The 15,256-nt window shown below is 42.4% G+C and overlaps 1 protein-coding gene across 2 annotated transcripts in view; it reads left to right on the top strand.

Moving 5' to 3' along the window:
- LOC121284249 (rho GTPase-activating protein 20-like) overlaps window positions 1-15,256 on the top strand; it is a 114,966-nt gene that overhangs the window by 37,940 nt on the left and 61,770 nt on the right. The window contains exon 3 of one of the 2 annotated variants that reach the window (XM_041199572.1): window positions 515-685. The exons of the other annotated variant lie outside the window; for it this stretch is intronic. Coding sequence (XP_041055506.1) covers window positions 515-685 — 171 coding nt within the window. The remainder of the gene's footprint in view (window positions 1-514; window positions 686-15,256) is intronic. 2 annotated transcript variants of the gene reach the window in all.

A 15,256-nucleotide genomic window follows, 5' to 3' on the forward strand; every position in this document is an offset into this window, starting at 1 on the left:
TTTCTTGGCAGTAGAGGTCAGTGTGAAGTGAAATGCTGTTGAACGAGGCTTGGAGAGTCAAAGCAGTACATCCAGTATTTGTACATAAGGAATCAGTGTGCCAATGATGAAAGGGTAGATATTAAGCCTATTATGAGGTTGCCTCTCCAAAGTGGTTTACCAGGTCCACTGTGACTGCAGGCTTGCAGCAGAACATTGTGCAAAATCTACTATGGACTGACGAAGGCTTGTAGTGTAACTGGGGTATAGGTTGCAATGGTACTGCTGCTTAAAGGGTGAGATGTCACTGTAGTGAGAAGTATTTGGACAAGCTTTATGCTTAGGGAAACAGAAACAAACTCCTGCTGTGGTTGCTGTGCTTAAATTTAGCAACTTCTATTTTTAGTTATTTTAGCGCTTCAACATGTGCTTAGAATTAATCATTTACTGAGTTAACAAATGGGTTCAGTTTATTGAAATTCGATTGTTCAATTACTTGACCTTCAATTTATTTTCATTTTGCTTTGTTTTGCAGAGAAACCTGCCTGTCTCCTGTCAGCCCAGAGGTCTGTCCTCTCGTTCAGTCAATTATAGGACCGTACAGAGCCTTTCTTATGGAAGGACATGCCCAGCTCAAGACTGGTCTCCAAACCCAAGACCGACATCTCTTCCTGTTCAATGATGTTTTAGTCATTGCGAAATCAAAGTAAGAAAAGAGCAGAAGAGTAATACGGTCTTGAAACATTAACTGTTTCTCTCTCCAAAGATGCTGCCAGACCTGCTGAGTTTTTCCAGCATTTTCTGTTTTTATTTCTGATTTCCAGTATCCGCAGTATTTGCTTTTTACTGTTCTTTTGAACTTGGTTTTGTTGAGGCCGCAAGTTTAGGGACCATCTTGCAAAGAGTACGAGAGCAGAGGAGGTTAATCAAGTACTATTGGTCCCTAATTCCTAATAAGGAAAAGTAGTTAGTATAGCACTAGAACATTAAAATGAGGAAGACCCCAGCTTCAAAGTAACTGACCTCAACCAGGGCAACAGTTGGGGACCACAACTGGCATCAGGCTAAGGAGAGGAAAAATAAACCAAGCTTCCTGCTCCAGGTTGATATCATTTGAACCCAAATGGCAAATGCAGATGTGTTGACCTTGGGTGGGCACAAGTCAGTGATGCTGGATGAATAGACTCATCACCTGGGTTCATGCACTGAAAATGATGACTTGGGTGAGATACCATGGAGCTGCTTCCCTGTGAGCTGTCCCCCTCATAAGCTGCTTCCTTTAAAACTCTGCATAGTGGAGGCCAAGTTTGGATTTTGAAAGGCTATTTAAGAGGAAGTGAAGGAATTCCAGAGTATTGTGGTCCTGGGAAAAACAACTTCAAGTGGAGACTGTGTGAAGTGCTAATAAACTAATTAAAATGGGTGCCAAAGTTTTTTAAAAATCCATTACAATTTTGCGGTTTGTTGAAACAGAAAAAGGGAATAAACATCTGATTTGGAACCCATTAATGGTAATCTAAACTGTCTAAAACGTCAGTGAAAAGCAATCTGTAAATTTCTGCAGGATAAAATCAACATTCGCTGCAGAGCATTAGATAAAGAGAAAGATAAACATATAAATAAACTAATGCAGACCAGAGGCACCTGTGCAAGATATTGCTTGCATGCATCTTTAGATACTTAAATCCCTCTATGGAAATATGTATTTTTCAAAAATGTGGTAAAAGTACTTGGTGAGAAACTGAATTAAATTCCAACTATTACAAGTTGGAAGTGCACTGCCCACCATATTGGTAAAGACCAAAAATTCAGAGTACTGTTCCCATGCCTGAAACAAATGTAGGGCCTGTTGCATATGTAAATCAGGGACCTAATACCTGTCTGAGACTCCCATGAGTCAGGCTTATATCCAAGCTCAATAACGCTCTACATATCTGATCTGTTGCCCTCTCGTTAATCTGAGAGTTGCTGTGATATCAGGAGAAACCCATTGTGCATTCACTCTTCACCAGCTTGTTAGTCTGCAGCTCAATGCAAATAAAGCCTGAGGCCCAATATCAGTGGCACCTGGAGTCTCACCATTCAGGCACAGGGATCATTCCTCTGCTCCTCCTCCCACCCATGTGTCCAAACATGGGTGGATTTGTTCATAATATAAATATTCTAAAGCTATGTTAGTTAGATAAGTTAGCTGTAACATTGGATGGAATTTAATGCCCTGTCTTGTGGAGGGTTTGGAGGCTTGTTGGTGCGGGTGGGGGGGGGGGCGTGCAATTAATCAGGCAGAAGGGTGGTGGCTGGGAACCCTGCCATCTTCCCACCTCTATCCCATAGCCTTCCCAACCGTTGCCAGTTAAGGCCCTTAAGTGGGCAATTAATGCACACTTAAGGGCCTCATCCTGCTGCCACTGGTATTAACTCAGTGGCAGGTAACCAGGGGGGTTCGCCCTGCAGGAGCACTACAAGCAATCCCGTGTGGGATTACTTGCGGAATCCTAGGTGTTGGGGAGGGGTCGTCCCTCATTCAAAGGCACTCCGTGCCTGATCGAAGGACCCAGCATCTGGAAGGAAGGCCCACTGAGACCACCCCCTTGCCCTTGCTACCAAGCCCCCTCCCACATTCATTCACCTATGGCCTGGGAACTAGTGACAATGCTAGGCCTCAGGTGAGTGCCGTACCGGCAGCAACAACTGCCTCCCCAGTGATTCTGCCATTCAAAAGAGCTGTTGGCTTGAAATTGGTTGGCAGCTCTTGGCAGGTGGGACTTCCACCCCGGTGGTCCTTGATCCTAGGCAAGGCCCACCACTGTCCAGTTAAGTGCCTGAGTGGCAGTTAATTCAGTGGGCCTTTTCTAAAAGAGCAGGGCTGCTGCAGGTTCTCCAGTCAGGGGGCAAGACCCCTGTCACCTTCATTAAATCCAGCCCATTGTCTCCAGGTACTTTGGGACCAAACTACAAAATAGGACAATTCAACTCACCCTTTATGCTACTCTACCTAATTCATTATTCTGTTTGTAATGTATGTCCATAGATGAATTTACTCCCACTCAGTTGCCATGACGGAAGCGTGGCAGACCGAGGAAATTCCCGGACGATGAATCCCATGAGATGTGACGTATATCCCACCATGTACAAGTTGAGCCAAAGAGAAAATCTCATGTTATTTATCCAGCCAAAGTGTCTTAAGATAGAAATTATTTTCCCACAGCTCCAATTACAAACAGATGCAAGTTAGTAACATCATCATATTATCCTAAACTTCTGTGCTTTTTGTCCCGCTTGACTTGTGTTTCTGTATTGGTGAGAGATTTGGAAATTATGGCCTGCATAACCACGGCCTTCGGTTTTGAGGATGATGCATAGGGATGAGGCATCTAGAGGAAGCACTATGGACAGATAGAAATCATTCTAAGCATATGATGGATTTCCTGCACATCCAGTTCTGGACTTTAGATACTTATTGAAACTTTGAGTACAAGAATGAAAAATAAAGCCACCTTTCTCTACCTGGAACTTATCAAAGGAAAAGGAACTGGTGCCTACATAGTACGCTCTCGAGTCATCAGACTGTCCCAAAGTACTTGGACTTTTAATGCCTAATCATTGTTGTTTTGCCCTATCCTGGCTCCAGCTCCATTCTTATTTCTCCAGTCATAGCTGGCGAATCAATTGCAATAGCATTGCTTCCTGCTCCTACGTTGTGACCTCTGGTACCCCCCATAAAGATCCACTCCCTGACCCTAAGGTGGTGGCAGTGGTATAGTGGTATTGCCACCTGGACTGGTAATTCAGAGACCCAGGGTGATGATCTGGGGAACTGGGTTTGAATCTCACCACAGCAGATGGTGGAATTCAAAAAAGAATCTGGAATTAAAAGTCTAATGATGGCCATGAAATGATTGTCATAAAAACCCATCTGGTTCACTGGTAGCCTACATGTGACTCCAGATCTGCAATAATGTGCTCGACTCTTAATTGCCTAGCAAGCCACACAGTTGTACCAAACCACTATCTATTCCTTCTCGGTCAGTCCCTTGGGATCAAAGATGATTTGCTTCCATGTTGGTTCGATGAGCCCTAAGATGATTGGTAAATCTGTAGGCTCTGCCACATGTGAGACATGGTTAGGTAGATTAATTGTTGGGAGGTCTGTGTGTTCCCAATAAAATTTCTCGATGTGTTTCGTGCCACCTCAAGTGAGCCTTCTCCATTTTGGTCAGTCACAAGCCAGTTCTCCTATGCTATCCTAGGATGCTATGCATCAGGGGAGAGGGGTGTTTGGCTTCTTAAGAGATGCTTTAAGGACATCCCTGAAGTGTTTCCATTATCTTCTGCGGTGTCTCCTGGCATGACTAAGTTCTGAGTAGAGAAGTTGCTTTTGAAGTCTGATGTCAAGCATAAAGACGACATGTCCTGCCCAGTGGAGCTGGTTTTGAGGGATTAGCATTTCATTGCTGGGCAGATCAGCTTGGGAGAGGTCACCGCCGTTGGACTACCTTTCTTGCCACTTTGGAGGATTTGGAGTATCTTGCAAAGGAACTGCTGGTCGTATTTCTCCAGTATTTTGAGGTACCTGCTCATCTACATGCTACTTCTCACTTGACACCATCCAAAAACACATTGGCTCCACAGTCCGGATTTTGCTTTCTGTCACGTAGCGAACGCACATTGAATGGCCGAAAGTGGAGGTGGGGGAATTGTAAATTTAAATTTCTCAGCAAATTCCCGCCGGCTGTCATTTTGACCAGTGTGGGACAAGTTGCGGATTGCAACCTGATGTACACTGACTTTGGATTCAGCCTTTTAAATGCCTGCCTCAATTTTGAATTTCCCTGAGTTTGAGATCTTCAGCAAGATGGGTAGGTTTTTGAAGTCTGTGTGAAACACATCAGGTCAGTCAGTTTGTGAACCTTTTGTGGAGTCAGGAACCTTTTGACAGGTAACTTTTTAAAAAGGTGTTGCCAACTTTAAATGTCACAATTATGTAAGAACAAAAGAAATAGGAACAGGAGTAGACTATTCGGCCCTCGAGCCTGCTCCACCATTCAATAAGATCATGGCTGATGATCTTGTGTTTTGATTTCCACGTTCCCATCAACCCTGATAACCTGTGATTCCCTTGCCTAACAAGAATCTATCTACCTCTGCCTTAAAAATATTCAATGACCCCGCCTCCACTAGCTTCTGAGGCAAAGAATTCCAAAGTCGCACAACCCTCAGAAAAAAATTTATCCTCATCTCTGTCCTAAAAGGGTGACCCCCTAATTTTGAAACAGTGGCCCCTAGTTCTGGACTCACCCACAAGAGGAAACGTTCTTTCAGCATCCACCTTGTCGTTCAGGGTCTTGTATACTTCAATCAAATCACCCCTCACTCTTTTAAACTCCAGTGGAAACAAGCCTAGTTTATGCAGCCTTTCCTCATAAGACAGCCCACTCATCCCAGGTATCAATCTAGTGAACTGACTTTGAACTACCTCCAATGCATTTACATTCTTCCTTAAATATGGAGACCAAAACTGCACACAGTATTTGGGGTGTGCTCTCGCCAATGCCCTGTATAACTGAAGCATAACATGTTTACTTTTATGTTCAATCCCTCTCATAATAAAGAGTAGCATTCCATTAGCCTTCTCGATTACATGCTCCACCTGCATACTAACTTTTTGTGACTCATGTACTAAAACATCTAGATCTCTTTGCACCCCAGAATTATTCAGCCATTTAAGTAGTACTCTGCTTTTTTGTCCTTCTTTCCAAAGTGAACGACTTCACATTTTCTCACATAAAGCTCCATTTACCAGATCTTTGCCCATTCACTCAACCTATCTATATTCATCTGCAACCTCCTTATGTCCTCTTCACAACATACCTACCTATCCTTCTGTCATCTGCAAATTTAGTTATCATGTCTTCACTCCCCTCATCTAAGTCATTGATGTAAATCGTAAAAAATTGAGGCCCCAGTACAGCCCCTGTGGGACACCATTTGTCACATCCTGCCCATCAGAAAAAGACCCATTTATGCATATTCTCTTCTTTCTGCCAGCCAGCCAATCTTCTATCCCTGTTAATATGTTAACCACTACACCATGCACTTTTACTTTCCATAATAATCTTTGTGGCATCTTATGCCTTCTGGAAATCCAAGTACAGTATGTCTACAGGCTCCCCTTTATCCACTGTGCATGTTATTCCTTCAAAAAACTCCAATAAATTGATTAAACATGATTTTGCTTTCACAAAACCATGCTGACTCTTCCCAATTGCCTTGAGCTCTCTAAGTGCCCAGCTATAACCTCAATGATTGATTCTAATAACCTCCTCCGACAGACTCAAGCTAACGGGCCTGTAGTTTCCTGTTTTCTGCCTCCCTCCCTTCTTGAATAGAAGGGTTATATTTGCTACATTCCAACCTGATAGAACCTTTCCAGAATATAGCGAATTTTGGAAAATTAACACCAGCGCATCATCTACCTCATTAGCCACCTCTTTTAAGATCTAGGATGTAGTCCATCAGGACCCAGAGACTTGCTAGCCCATAGCTCCATCACTTGGCTCAGTACCATTTCCCTAGCAATTTCAATTTCACCAAGCTCCTTTCTCCTGTTCACCTCCTGATTTGCAGCTATTACTGGAATGTATTTGTCTCCTCTAGTGAACACAGAAGTAAAATATTTGTTCATTTCTTCCACCTTTTCCTTATTATCTACTACTAACTCCCCACTGTCACTCTGTAAAGGACGAACATTTACTTTACTTAGTCTTTTCCTTTTTTAAATACCTGTAGAAACTCTTGCTATCCATTTTTACATTTCTAGCTAGCTTATTCTCATACTCTAATTTCTTTCTCCTGATCAACCAACCATTCTTTCTCATCCAATCATCTGTCCTGCCACTCATCTTTGTGGAGTTGTATGCTTTTTCCTTAGGTTTGATGCTTTTCTTAACATCTCTAGGGCAACATGTCCCCCCCCCCCCCCCCCCCCCCCCCCCCCCCGTTGTGGGGGGATGTGCGGGTGGGTTCCTGATTGGCGCCCCGGTTGGGCGTGCTCACCATTTTACTTGGGCGAGCCAATTAAGGCCCACCCAGCATGATGTCCACCAGGAAGCACTATCTGTGGGCGGGAGTGGATTCCCTGAGCCAGGAGTGCAGTCTTTCGCGCAAGCACGCAAAAGAGCGCACAGATTTCCCTGAGGCAAAGTGCTGCCTCAGGAAGATTGGCTCAGGTTTGAAATATTACATAAAGATGAGAAAATTTCACTGCCATGTCCCCTTATGTGACACTGTCACATGAGTTGGGACGTGTCCATTACTTTTATTTTAAAATATTCTGAAATTTTTAAATCCCTCATGAAACCTCATCCCACCCGTGGATGAGGTTTCATGTTTTTTCAGAAGCCCACCCATGCTCCCGGCCTGCCGGTCAACCTTAAGTTTGGATGGGCGGATCCATTAATGATTTCAATTACTTTTTTAATGGCCTTAATAGGCTGTTGATAGGTTGGTGACCGTGGAGTCAATTCGGCAGTCCACCCGCCCGATGTCACCCCGCATCATTTTGAGCCTCAGCGAGCAGGCACTGCCCTCCGCCCTTCCGACTAGAAGATGCAGCCCCTATTTAACCACAGATGGTGGGTCCTCCCCTAAGAGTTTTTCTTTATAGTAGGAATGTACTTATTCTGAATACTCTGAAATACCCCCTTAAATGTCTGTCATTGTTTCTGTATTGATCTATCCTCTAGCCTAGTTTTCCATATGCTATATGATAGGTATGTTTTTAATGAAGTGATTGATCATAGGGCTCTTTCCTTTAACAGGTAAGTGCCAGCAAATTGACCAGCATTGTGTAAGTGTTCAGATGCATTCTCCACTGGATAAAGGGCTCTTGTGCATTCAACAGTATCGAGAATCAGATATACAGACCCTGGGCTTTGATTTTTACATTGATTTAAAGACCAGACATCTAAGACTTTGAAAGAATTGAACAGATGCCCAATATTTTTGAAAGCCCATCTGTTCAGCCTTTTTTAAAAAAACTGACCAGATAGCTAGTCATCTGCTCAGTCAACTTCAGAGGCTCTGCAAAATTCAGCTCTGAAAGGTTTGGTTATACAGTTGTGTAATGGAATCTCATTATAAACGCTTGGCTGAGTCCTAAACTGAACTAATAGATACAGCTCAGCAGGGTTCATTGACACAGCTATCAAGGGAACTTTGTGCATTGTTTGATTGACAGCTCTATATTTCTATGTAATAGAATTATGTTTCTTTGAAATGGTTTTTGACTGGCTATTTATTTTGACAAATTTACACTTAAGAGGAGCAAATATTTTTCAAGTGGAGATTGAATGAGATTGGGAAGTCTTTCATGAAACTGCCTTTGTCTTGCTTTTTGTGGGCAGGATGTACCTGGGCAATTTTCCTTTTTGTCAAGTAGAGGTGATTGTTGTGGTTGTACTGGAGCAGCTAGGCCAGGGACATAGCTATTTTTTGAGCACAAGTCTACAACACTAAAGCTGTGATGTTGATGGGGTCCTTAACCTTTGCTGTATCCAGTGCACTTAGCCTCTTCATGTATTGTGGATTGAATTGAATTGGTTTCTGTGATTTTGGGGAGCTCAGTAGGACGATGAAATGGATTATTCAGTTGGCACTTCTGACTGAAGATAGTTGAAAATGTAACCAAACTTTAGTCCTCAGTCCTAATATCTTCTCCTGTGGCCTAATAATCCTCCTTGGAGATTTCACTGCATTAAAGACACTGTGATGGTATTGGTGGTGGTATTGGTGAATAAAGCATGTAAATTATGCACATCGGTGTTCCAAAAAATAAAACTCAACAAATGGAAAATTAGATAATCTGTTCCAGCTGTATTTGATTAAGGAAGGAATATTGTCCAGGACCAAAGGAAAAGGGATGCTGGAACCACTTAACTGGTTAGTTAGCATCTGGGAAGAGAAAAGACAGGTTTATATTTTAGGTGCGAACATTCGTCAGAAGTGGAAAAAATGAAAATGAACAGTAGACCATCACTGGCGCAGTGAGCTCACTGGAGCAGCTGGCACTGAGTTTGTCACTTCATTATCCTCCCACTGCTAACAAAATCGGGAGCAGTTTTCCCGCAGCCAGGGTTTTGGCATGTGGGCCTACCGCAGGATTCCCTGAGCCTGTCTGCCATCTTGCCTACTCCGGTGGGCTCCACAAAATCCAGCCCAAGGTGCCTTAGCAAGCATTAAACTTCATTTATAGAAGGCTAAAGATAGAGGTCTGAGTGGGGCCCTGAATTAAAGTGGCAAGCAATGAAGCTTCTGGATAGAACATAGTGTTTCACAAAGTGGTCACCTCTGCTCAGTATCCCAGTGTAGAGTAGTTTTTGTTTGTTTCATTGCAACCTTTCATGTTTAAAATTGTTGGAATTCTTGTGATGGTTCATTCAGTTGCTTCTTTTCCATTTCTTTAAGATTTTTAAATTCATTTTTCTGTTCACGATCTTAGCACTGGAGAACAGAATACTTTTCATTGAAAGTACCCACTGTCATCATTGGTTGAATGCAGTAACATGCTCAATGTGCCCATCTCAGAAGTCCCCTATTGCACTCGCGGGTTTTTTCCCCAAGTCAGGCATTTGCTGCCTCTGAGTGAGTTTGTTAATTTAATGTAATCTTTATCCCATCACTCATGGTGCAATATCTTGGATTATTCTGGTGATCCTTAAACCAGACTCCTGCTTGGGACTATGAACACTGGGGACAAAAATCTGTTTAAAAAGTAATGCTGCTGAGACAATTATAGCTTATTATCTGCTCTTGTGTAAAGGAACTTTTTAGTGGTTATACTAAAAGGTATTTCTCTTAATGTGCTATGGGTAAGCCTAGGATGACCATTCCAGCTCAGTGTGTGAAGGGGAGAGCTGATTGGTTTCAATGGCCTCTTTGATTCAGTTTGAATATAAAAAATAATTTATTATATAAGTTTTGCTGGAAAATGGCGCATGCTGGCAAAGCTTTTTGTTTTGCACTCATCAGGGCAATTCACAAAAATAACAAATTATAAAGGGAATAACAAATTATGCTGCATGAGACAGGAGTGCTGATTGGTTGGCAATTGGACTCTGGTAAAGGCGTTGCCATAGAGAATGTACTAGTTAACTGATAACGGATTGTTGACTGCCAAGATTGGTTTAAGTTCAAACCAGGCAGGTTGGCTCTCTTGTTGTCCTGGGGAATTAACCAGGGAATGTCACCTATTTTGTTTAGTTGAAAAACTTGCAATGTGTGTAACTCTTTTGAGTCCATTTGTAACTCTTTCGAGTACAAACCCATTTCCATCTGTTTCAGATGAATTTACATTGTTTCATAGTTTGCCATTGTGAGATTTGAACTTTTGATACTCTTTTGAGTAAACCTGTTTCCATCTGTTTCAGATGAAGTTACATTGTTTCATAGTTTGCCATTGTGAGATTTGAACTTTTGATACTCTTTTTGAGTAAACCTGTTTCCATCTGTCTCAGATGAAGTTACATTGTTTCATAGTTTGTCATTGTGAGATTTGAACTCTTGATCTTAGGGTTACAACCCCAGTACCATAACCACTTGGCTATTTAGGCCAAGCTTAATCATACCGCTAGACCAACGAGCCAGCTGCCTTTACCACTTTGTAACTCTTTCGAGTACAAACACATTTCCATCTGTTTCAGATGAAGTTACATTGTTTCATAGTTTACCATTGTGAGATTTGAACTCTTGATCTTGGGGTTACAAACCCAGTACCATAACCACTTGGCTATTTAGGCCAAGCTTGCAATGTGTGTACATGTTCCTTCCAATTTATTACTTATTGGCCCCTTAGACATCCGTTTTGTCTCAAGTCTTCATCAATTGGGGCAACACTTTTAATTTGTATTGTTGCACACAGTGCCAAGGTACTTTGATATGTACCATTGCATCGTAGAAATATGAGCCAAATGTTAACAGAGCGCAGCTTAGGTAACTGAGTGAAGACTTGGATTTGGTAAGAGGGGGAGTTTTAACTGTTCATTTTGTTCTTAAATTTTGCTCTTAAAATCTAATCTAGTCTGTAATTAGCGGTAATTGGAAAATACTGTGTAAGCAGGCTAAATTTGTTCTTTCTTGCAGCTTAGAAAGGGTAAATTCACTCTCAGCTGTAGGAGCTGAGTAGTTAATTAGCTAACTGGTTGAATCTGGTTACTGTTGTCCCAGTTCAGTTTATTATAAATTCAGGGTTCCTTAGTGCAGCCAAGGCAAAGGGAGTGTAGCTGAGCTAACTGAGTAAAGACTTGGAACTTGATGAGAAGGGGAGTTCCATGAAGAAACGGAAGGGGGTATTTGCTTCCTTTTTCTATCTTTTTCACCCAATAGGAATTTGTTCTTGCTCTACCATAGGGAAAAAAGCTAGCTGTTTGGTGAGTATCTGCTAAGTGGGTAAGTTCTATTCTATTCCTATGGTTTAAAAAAGCACACAAATTGGTGGTAAAGTTAAAATATATTTAAAAAGCAACATATGTAATTAATATAATTAAGTAATTATTTAAAACACAGTAAGGATGGCAGGACAGGTGATGTCAAGGCTGCAGCATGTGGGACTTCCTGGATAACATTGTGATCTGGGGCAAACCTGTCTGTAGTAAGTGTTTGCGACTTGAGGAACTTTGGCTCAGAGTCATTGAGCTGGAGCTCAGCTGCAGAGTCTGTGACATATCAGGGAGGGGGAAAGTTATCTGGATGCTTTGTACTTAGGATGGGGTCTTCTGATTTGGTTGGTGGTCAGGAACAGAAGGGTGTGACTGCTAGTGAGGTGGATAAGGGGACCCAAGAGGTAGGAGTGCAAGAGTGTGAGCCTCTGCAATTGTCCAATAGGTTTCAGGTTCTCTCAGCTTGTGTGGATGAGCAAATTGACCATGGCACTGTGGTACAGGAAGCCCTTCAAGTTGGGGGAGCAAAAAAGAACATAGTGGTGGTAGAGGATAGTATAGTGAGGGGGATTGGCACTACTTTGTAGCAAAGAGTGAGAGTCCAGATGACTGTGTTGCCTGCCTGGTGCCAAGGTTCAGGATATCTGCTTAGGGCTGGAGAGGAACTTGCAGTGGGAGGGGGACGATCTGGCTGTTGTGGTCCATGTAGGTACCAAAGACATAGGTAGAATTAAGGAATAGGATCTGCATAGAGAGTATGAGAGCTAGGCACTAAATTGAAAAGCAGAACCTCAAAGGTTATAATCTCTGGGTTATTACCTGAGCTGCATGCAAATTGACATAAGTTACATGAAATTAGAGAGATGAATACGTGCCTCAAAAGATTGGTGAGGGAGAAGTGGGTTCCGGTTTGTGGGGTACTGGGACTAGTACAGGGATATTGGGGGCTGTACTGTTGGTATGGTCTACAACTGAAAGAGGCTGGGACCAGTGTTCTTGTGAACAGGATAAATAGGGAAGCAGAGAGGGTTTTAAATTAAGGGTCTTAAAAGAGGTGCTGAGGTAGTAGATGCATTGTTAATTTTTCAAAATTCCCTAGATTCTGGAAAGGTTCCATCAGACTGGAAAGTAGCAAATATAACCCCTCTATTCAAGAAGTGAGGTAGGCAGAAAGCAGGAAACTATAAACCAAGTTAGCTTGATGACTGTCATGGGGAAGTTATTAAAGTCGATCATTAAAGAGGTTATAGCTGGGCACTTGGAAAAACTCAAGACAATTGGGAAGAGTTAGCATGGTTTTATTGAAAGCAAAATCATGTTTAACCAAATTATTGGAGTTCTTTGAAGAGTAACATGTGGGGTGGATGGAGGGGAACATGTAAATATGCTGAAATTGGATTTCCAGAAAGAATGTGATAAGGTGCAGTTATTGTAGGAAATAAAAGCTCATAGCATAGGGGGTAACATATTAGCCTGGATAGAAGATTGGCTGGCAGAAAACAGAGTATGCATAAATGGGTCTTTGTCTGATTGGCAGGATGTGATGAGTGGAGTCCCACAGGGGTGTGTACTGGGGCCTCAACTTTTTACAATTTACATCAATGACTTAGATGAGGGGAGTGAAGGCATGATAACTAAATTTGCAGATGACACAAATAAAGGTAGGAAAGTAGGTTGTGAAGAGGACATAAGGAAGTTGCAGGCAGATATAGATAAGTTGAGTAATTGAGCAAAGATCTGGGAGATGGAGTATAATGCAGGAAATATGAAGCTATTCACTTTGGCTGGAAGAATTAAAATACACACATTGCTGAAACGGAGAACGACTGCAGAATTCCAAAGTACAGAGGGATCGAGATATTCTTGTACATATCACAGAAGGTTAGTATGCAGGTACAACAGGTAATCAAGAAGGTTAATGGAATGCTATCCTTTATGAGAAGAATTGAACATAAAAGTAAGGATGTTGTGCTTCAGTTATACAGGGCAATGGTGAGACCACATCTCGAATATCATGTGCAGTTTTGGTCTCCTTATTTAAGGAAGAATACACTCCCCCATTACCCCCTACACCTTAACCCCCTCCCACGGCACCTTCCCATGCAACCGCAGAAGGTGCAACACCTGCTCCTTTACTTCCCCCCCCCCTCCTCACCGTCCAAGGGCCCAAACACTCCTTTCAGGTGAAGCAGCATTTCACTTGCACTTCCTTCAGTTTAGTCTACTGCATTCGCTGCTCCTAATGTGGTTTCCTCTACATTGGAGAGACCAAACGCAGACTGGGTGACAGCTTTGCGGAACACCTTCGGTCTGTCCGCAAGCATGACCCAGACCTCCCTGTCGCTTGCCATTTCAACACACCACCCTGCTCTCATGCCCACATGTCCATCCTTGGCCTGCTGCAATGTTCCAGTGAAGCTCAACGCAAACTGGAGGAGCAGCACCTCATCTTCCAACTAGGTACTTTACAGCCTTCCGGACTGAATATTGAGTTCAACAACTTTAGATCATGAACTCTCTCCTCCTTCCCCACCCCCTTTTTTCATATAATTTATATATATTTTTCTTTTCCCACCTATTTCCATTATTTTTAAATGTATTTCCATCCATTGTTTTATCTCTACCTTTTAGCCTATTTCGATCCCTTCCACCCCCACTAGGGCTATCTGTACCTTGCTTGTCCTGCTTTCCACCCTTTATGTCACCTTTAGCACATTTCTTAGCTAATATCACCACCATCAACATCTTTGTCCTTTTGTCTATGACATCTTTTGGCAATCTCCACCTATCACTGGCCCTCTCTCCAGCTCTACCTGTCCCACCCCCCTTAAACCAGCTTATATTCCACCTCTTTTCTATCTTTTCTTAGTTCTGATGAAGAGTCATTCAGACTCGAAACGGTAACTGTATTCCTCTCCGCAGATGCTGTCAGACCTGCTGAGTTTTTCCAGGTATTTTTGTTTTTGATTTAAAAAAAGGGGCCTTGCATGTGGAGGCAGGAGAAATAGCTGAGGTACTAAACAAATACCTTGCACCTGCCTTTACAAAATAAGAAGATGTTAACCAGGCCAAGGTGAAAGAATTAAAATACACACATTGCTGAAACGGAGAACGACTGCAGAATTCCAAAGTGCAGAGGGATCTAGGTATTCTTGTACATGTCACAGAAGGTTAGTATGCAGGTATAACAGGTAATCAAGAAGGCTAATGGAATGCTATCCTTTATGAGAAGAATTGAACATAAAAGTAAGGATGTTGTGCTTCAGTTATACAGGGCAGTGGTGAGACCACATCTCGAATATCATGTCTGAGCTAGAGGTGAAAGGACAATTTACGGTGTCAGTCATTCCCTCTCTAAAGGTGAACCCTCAGTTTTCTGTATTTGCAGTTTTTTTTTTTCTAATTGCACACAATGCTGGTCAGTCAGCTGTAGACAGAGGCTGGGATCCCAGCTGGAGCCCAGCAGATCCCAGTTACTGAGCTTAGCAAAACTGGCAAGTATATTATATTGCAGCTGTCATCTGTGCCACATCAATGTGCCACTAATATGGCACCAAAAGATAGTTTAAATTACAGCTACTGATCAAAGCATTAACCCATTGTTTGTCCTTACAGCTGCTGACAGACCTCCTGTGTATTTCTAGCAGAGGAGGTAACTGGCACACTAGAAGACTTTATAATTGAGAAGGAATTGAGAAATAGAAAGGCTCTCTTTACTTAAAAATGATAAAGTACCAGGACCGAATGAGATGCATCCAAGTGAGAGTGGAAATTGTAAAGGCACTAGTGATAACCTTCCAGTCTTCCTTAAACACACGGATGATGCCAGAGGACTGGAGAAT

Source organism: Carcharodon carcharias, chromosome 11, assembly GCF_017639515.1.
Source record: "Carcharodon carcharias isolate sCarCar2 chromosome 11, sCarCar2.pri, whole genome shotgun sequence".
Lineage (NCBI taxonomy): Eukaryota > Metazoa > Chordata > Chondrichthyes > Lamniformes > Lamnidae > Carcharodon > Carcharodon carcharias.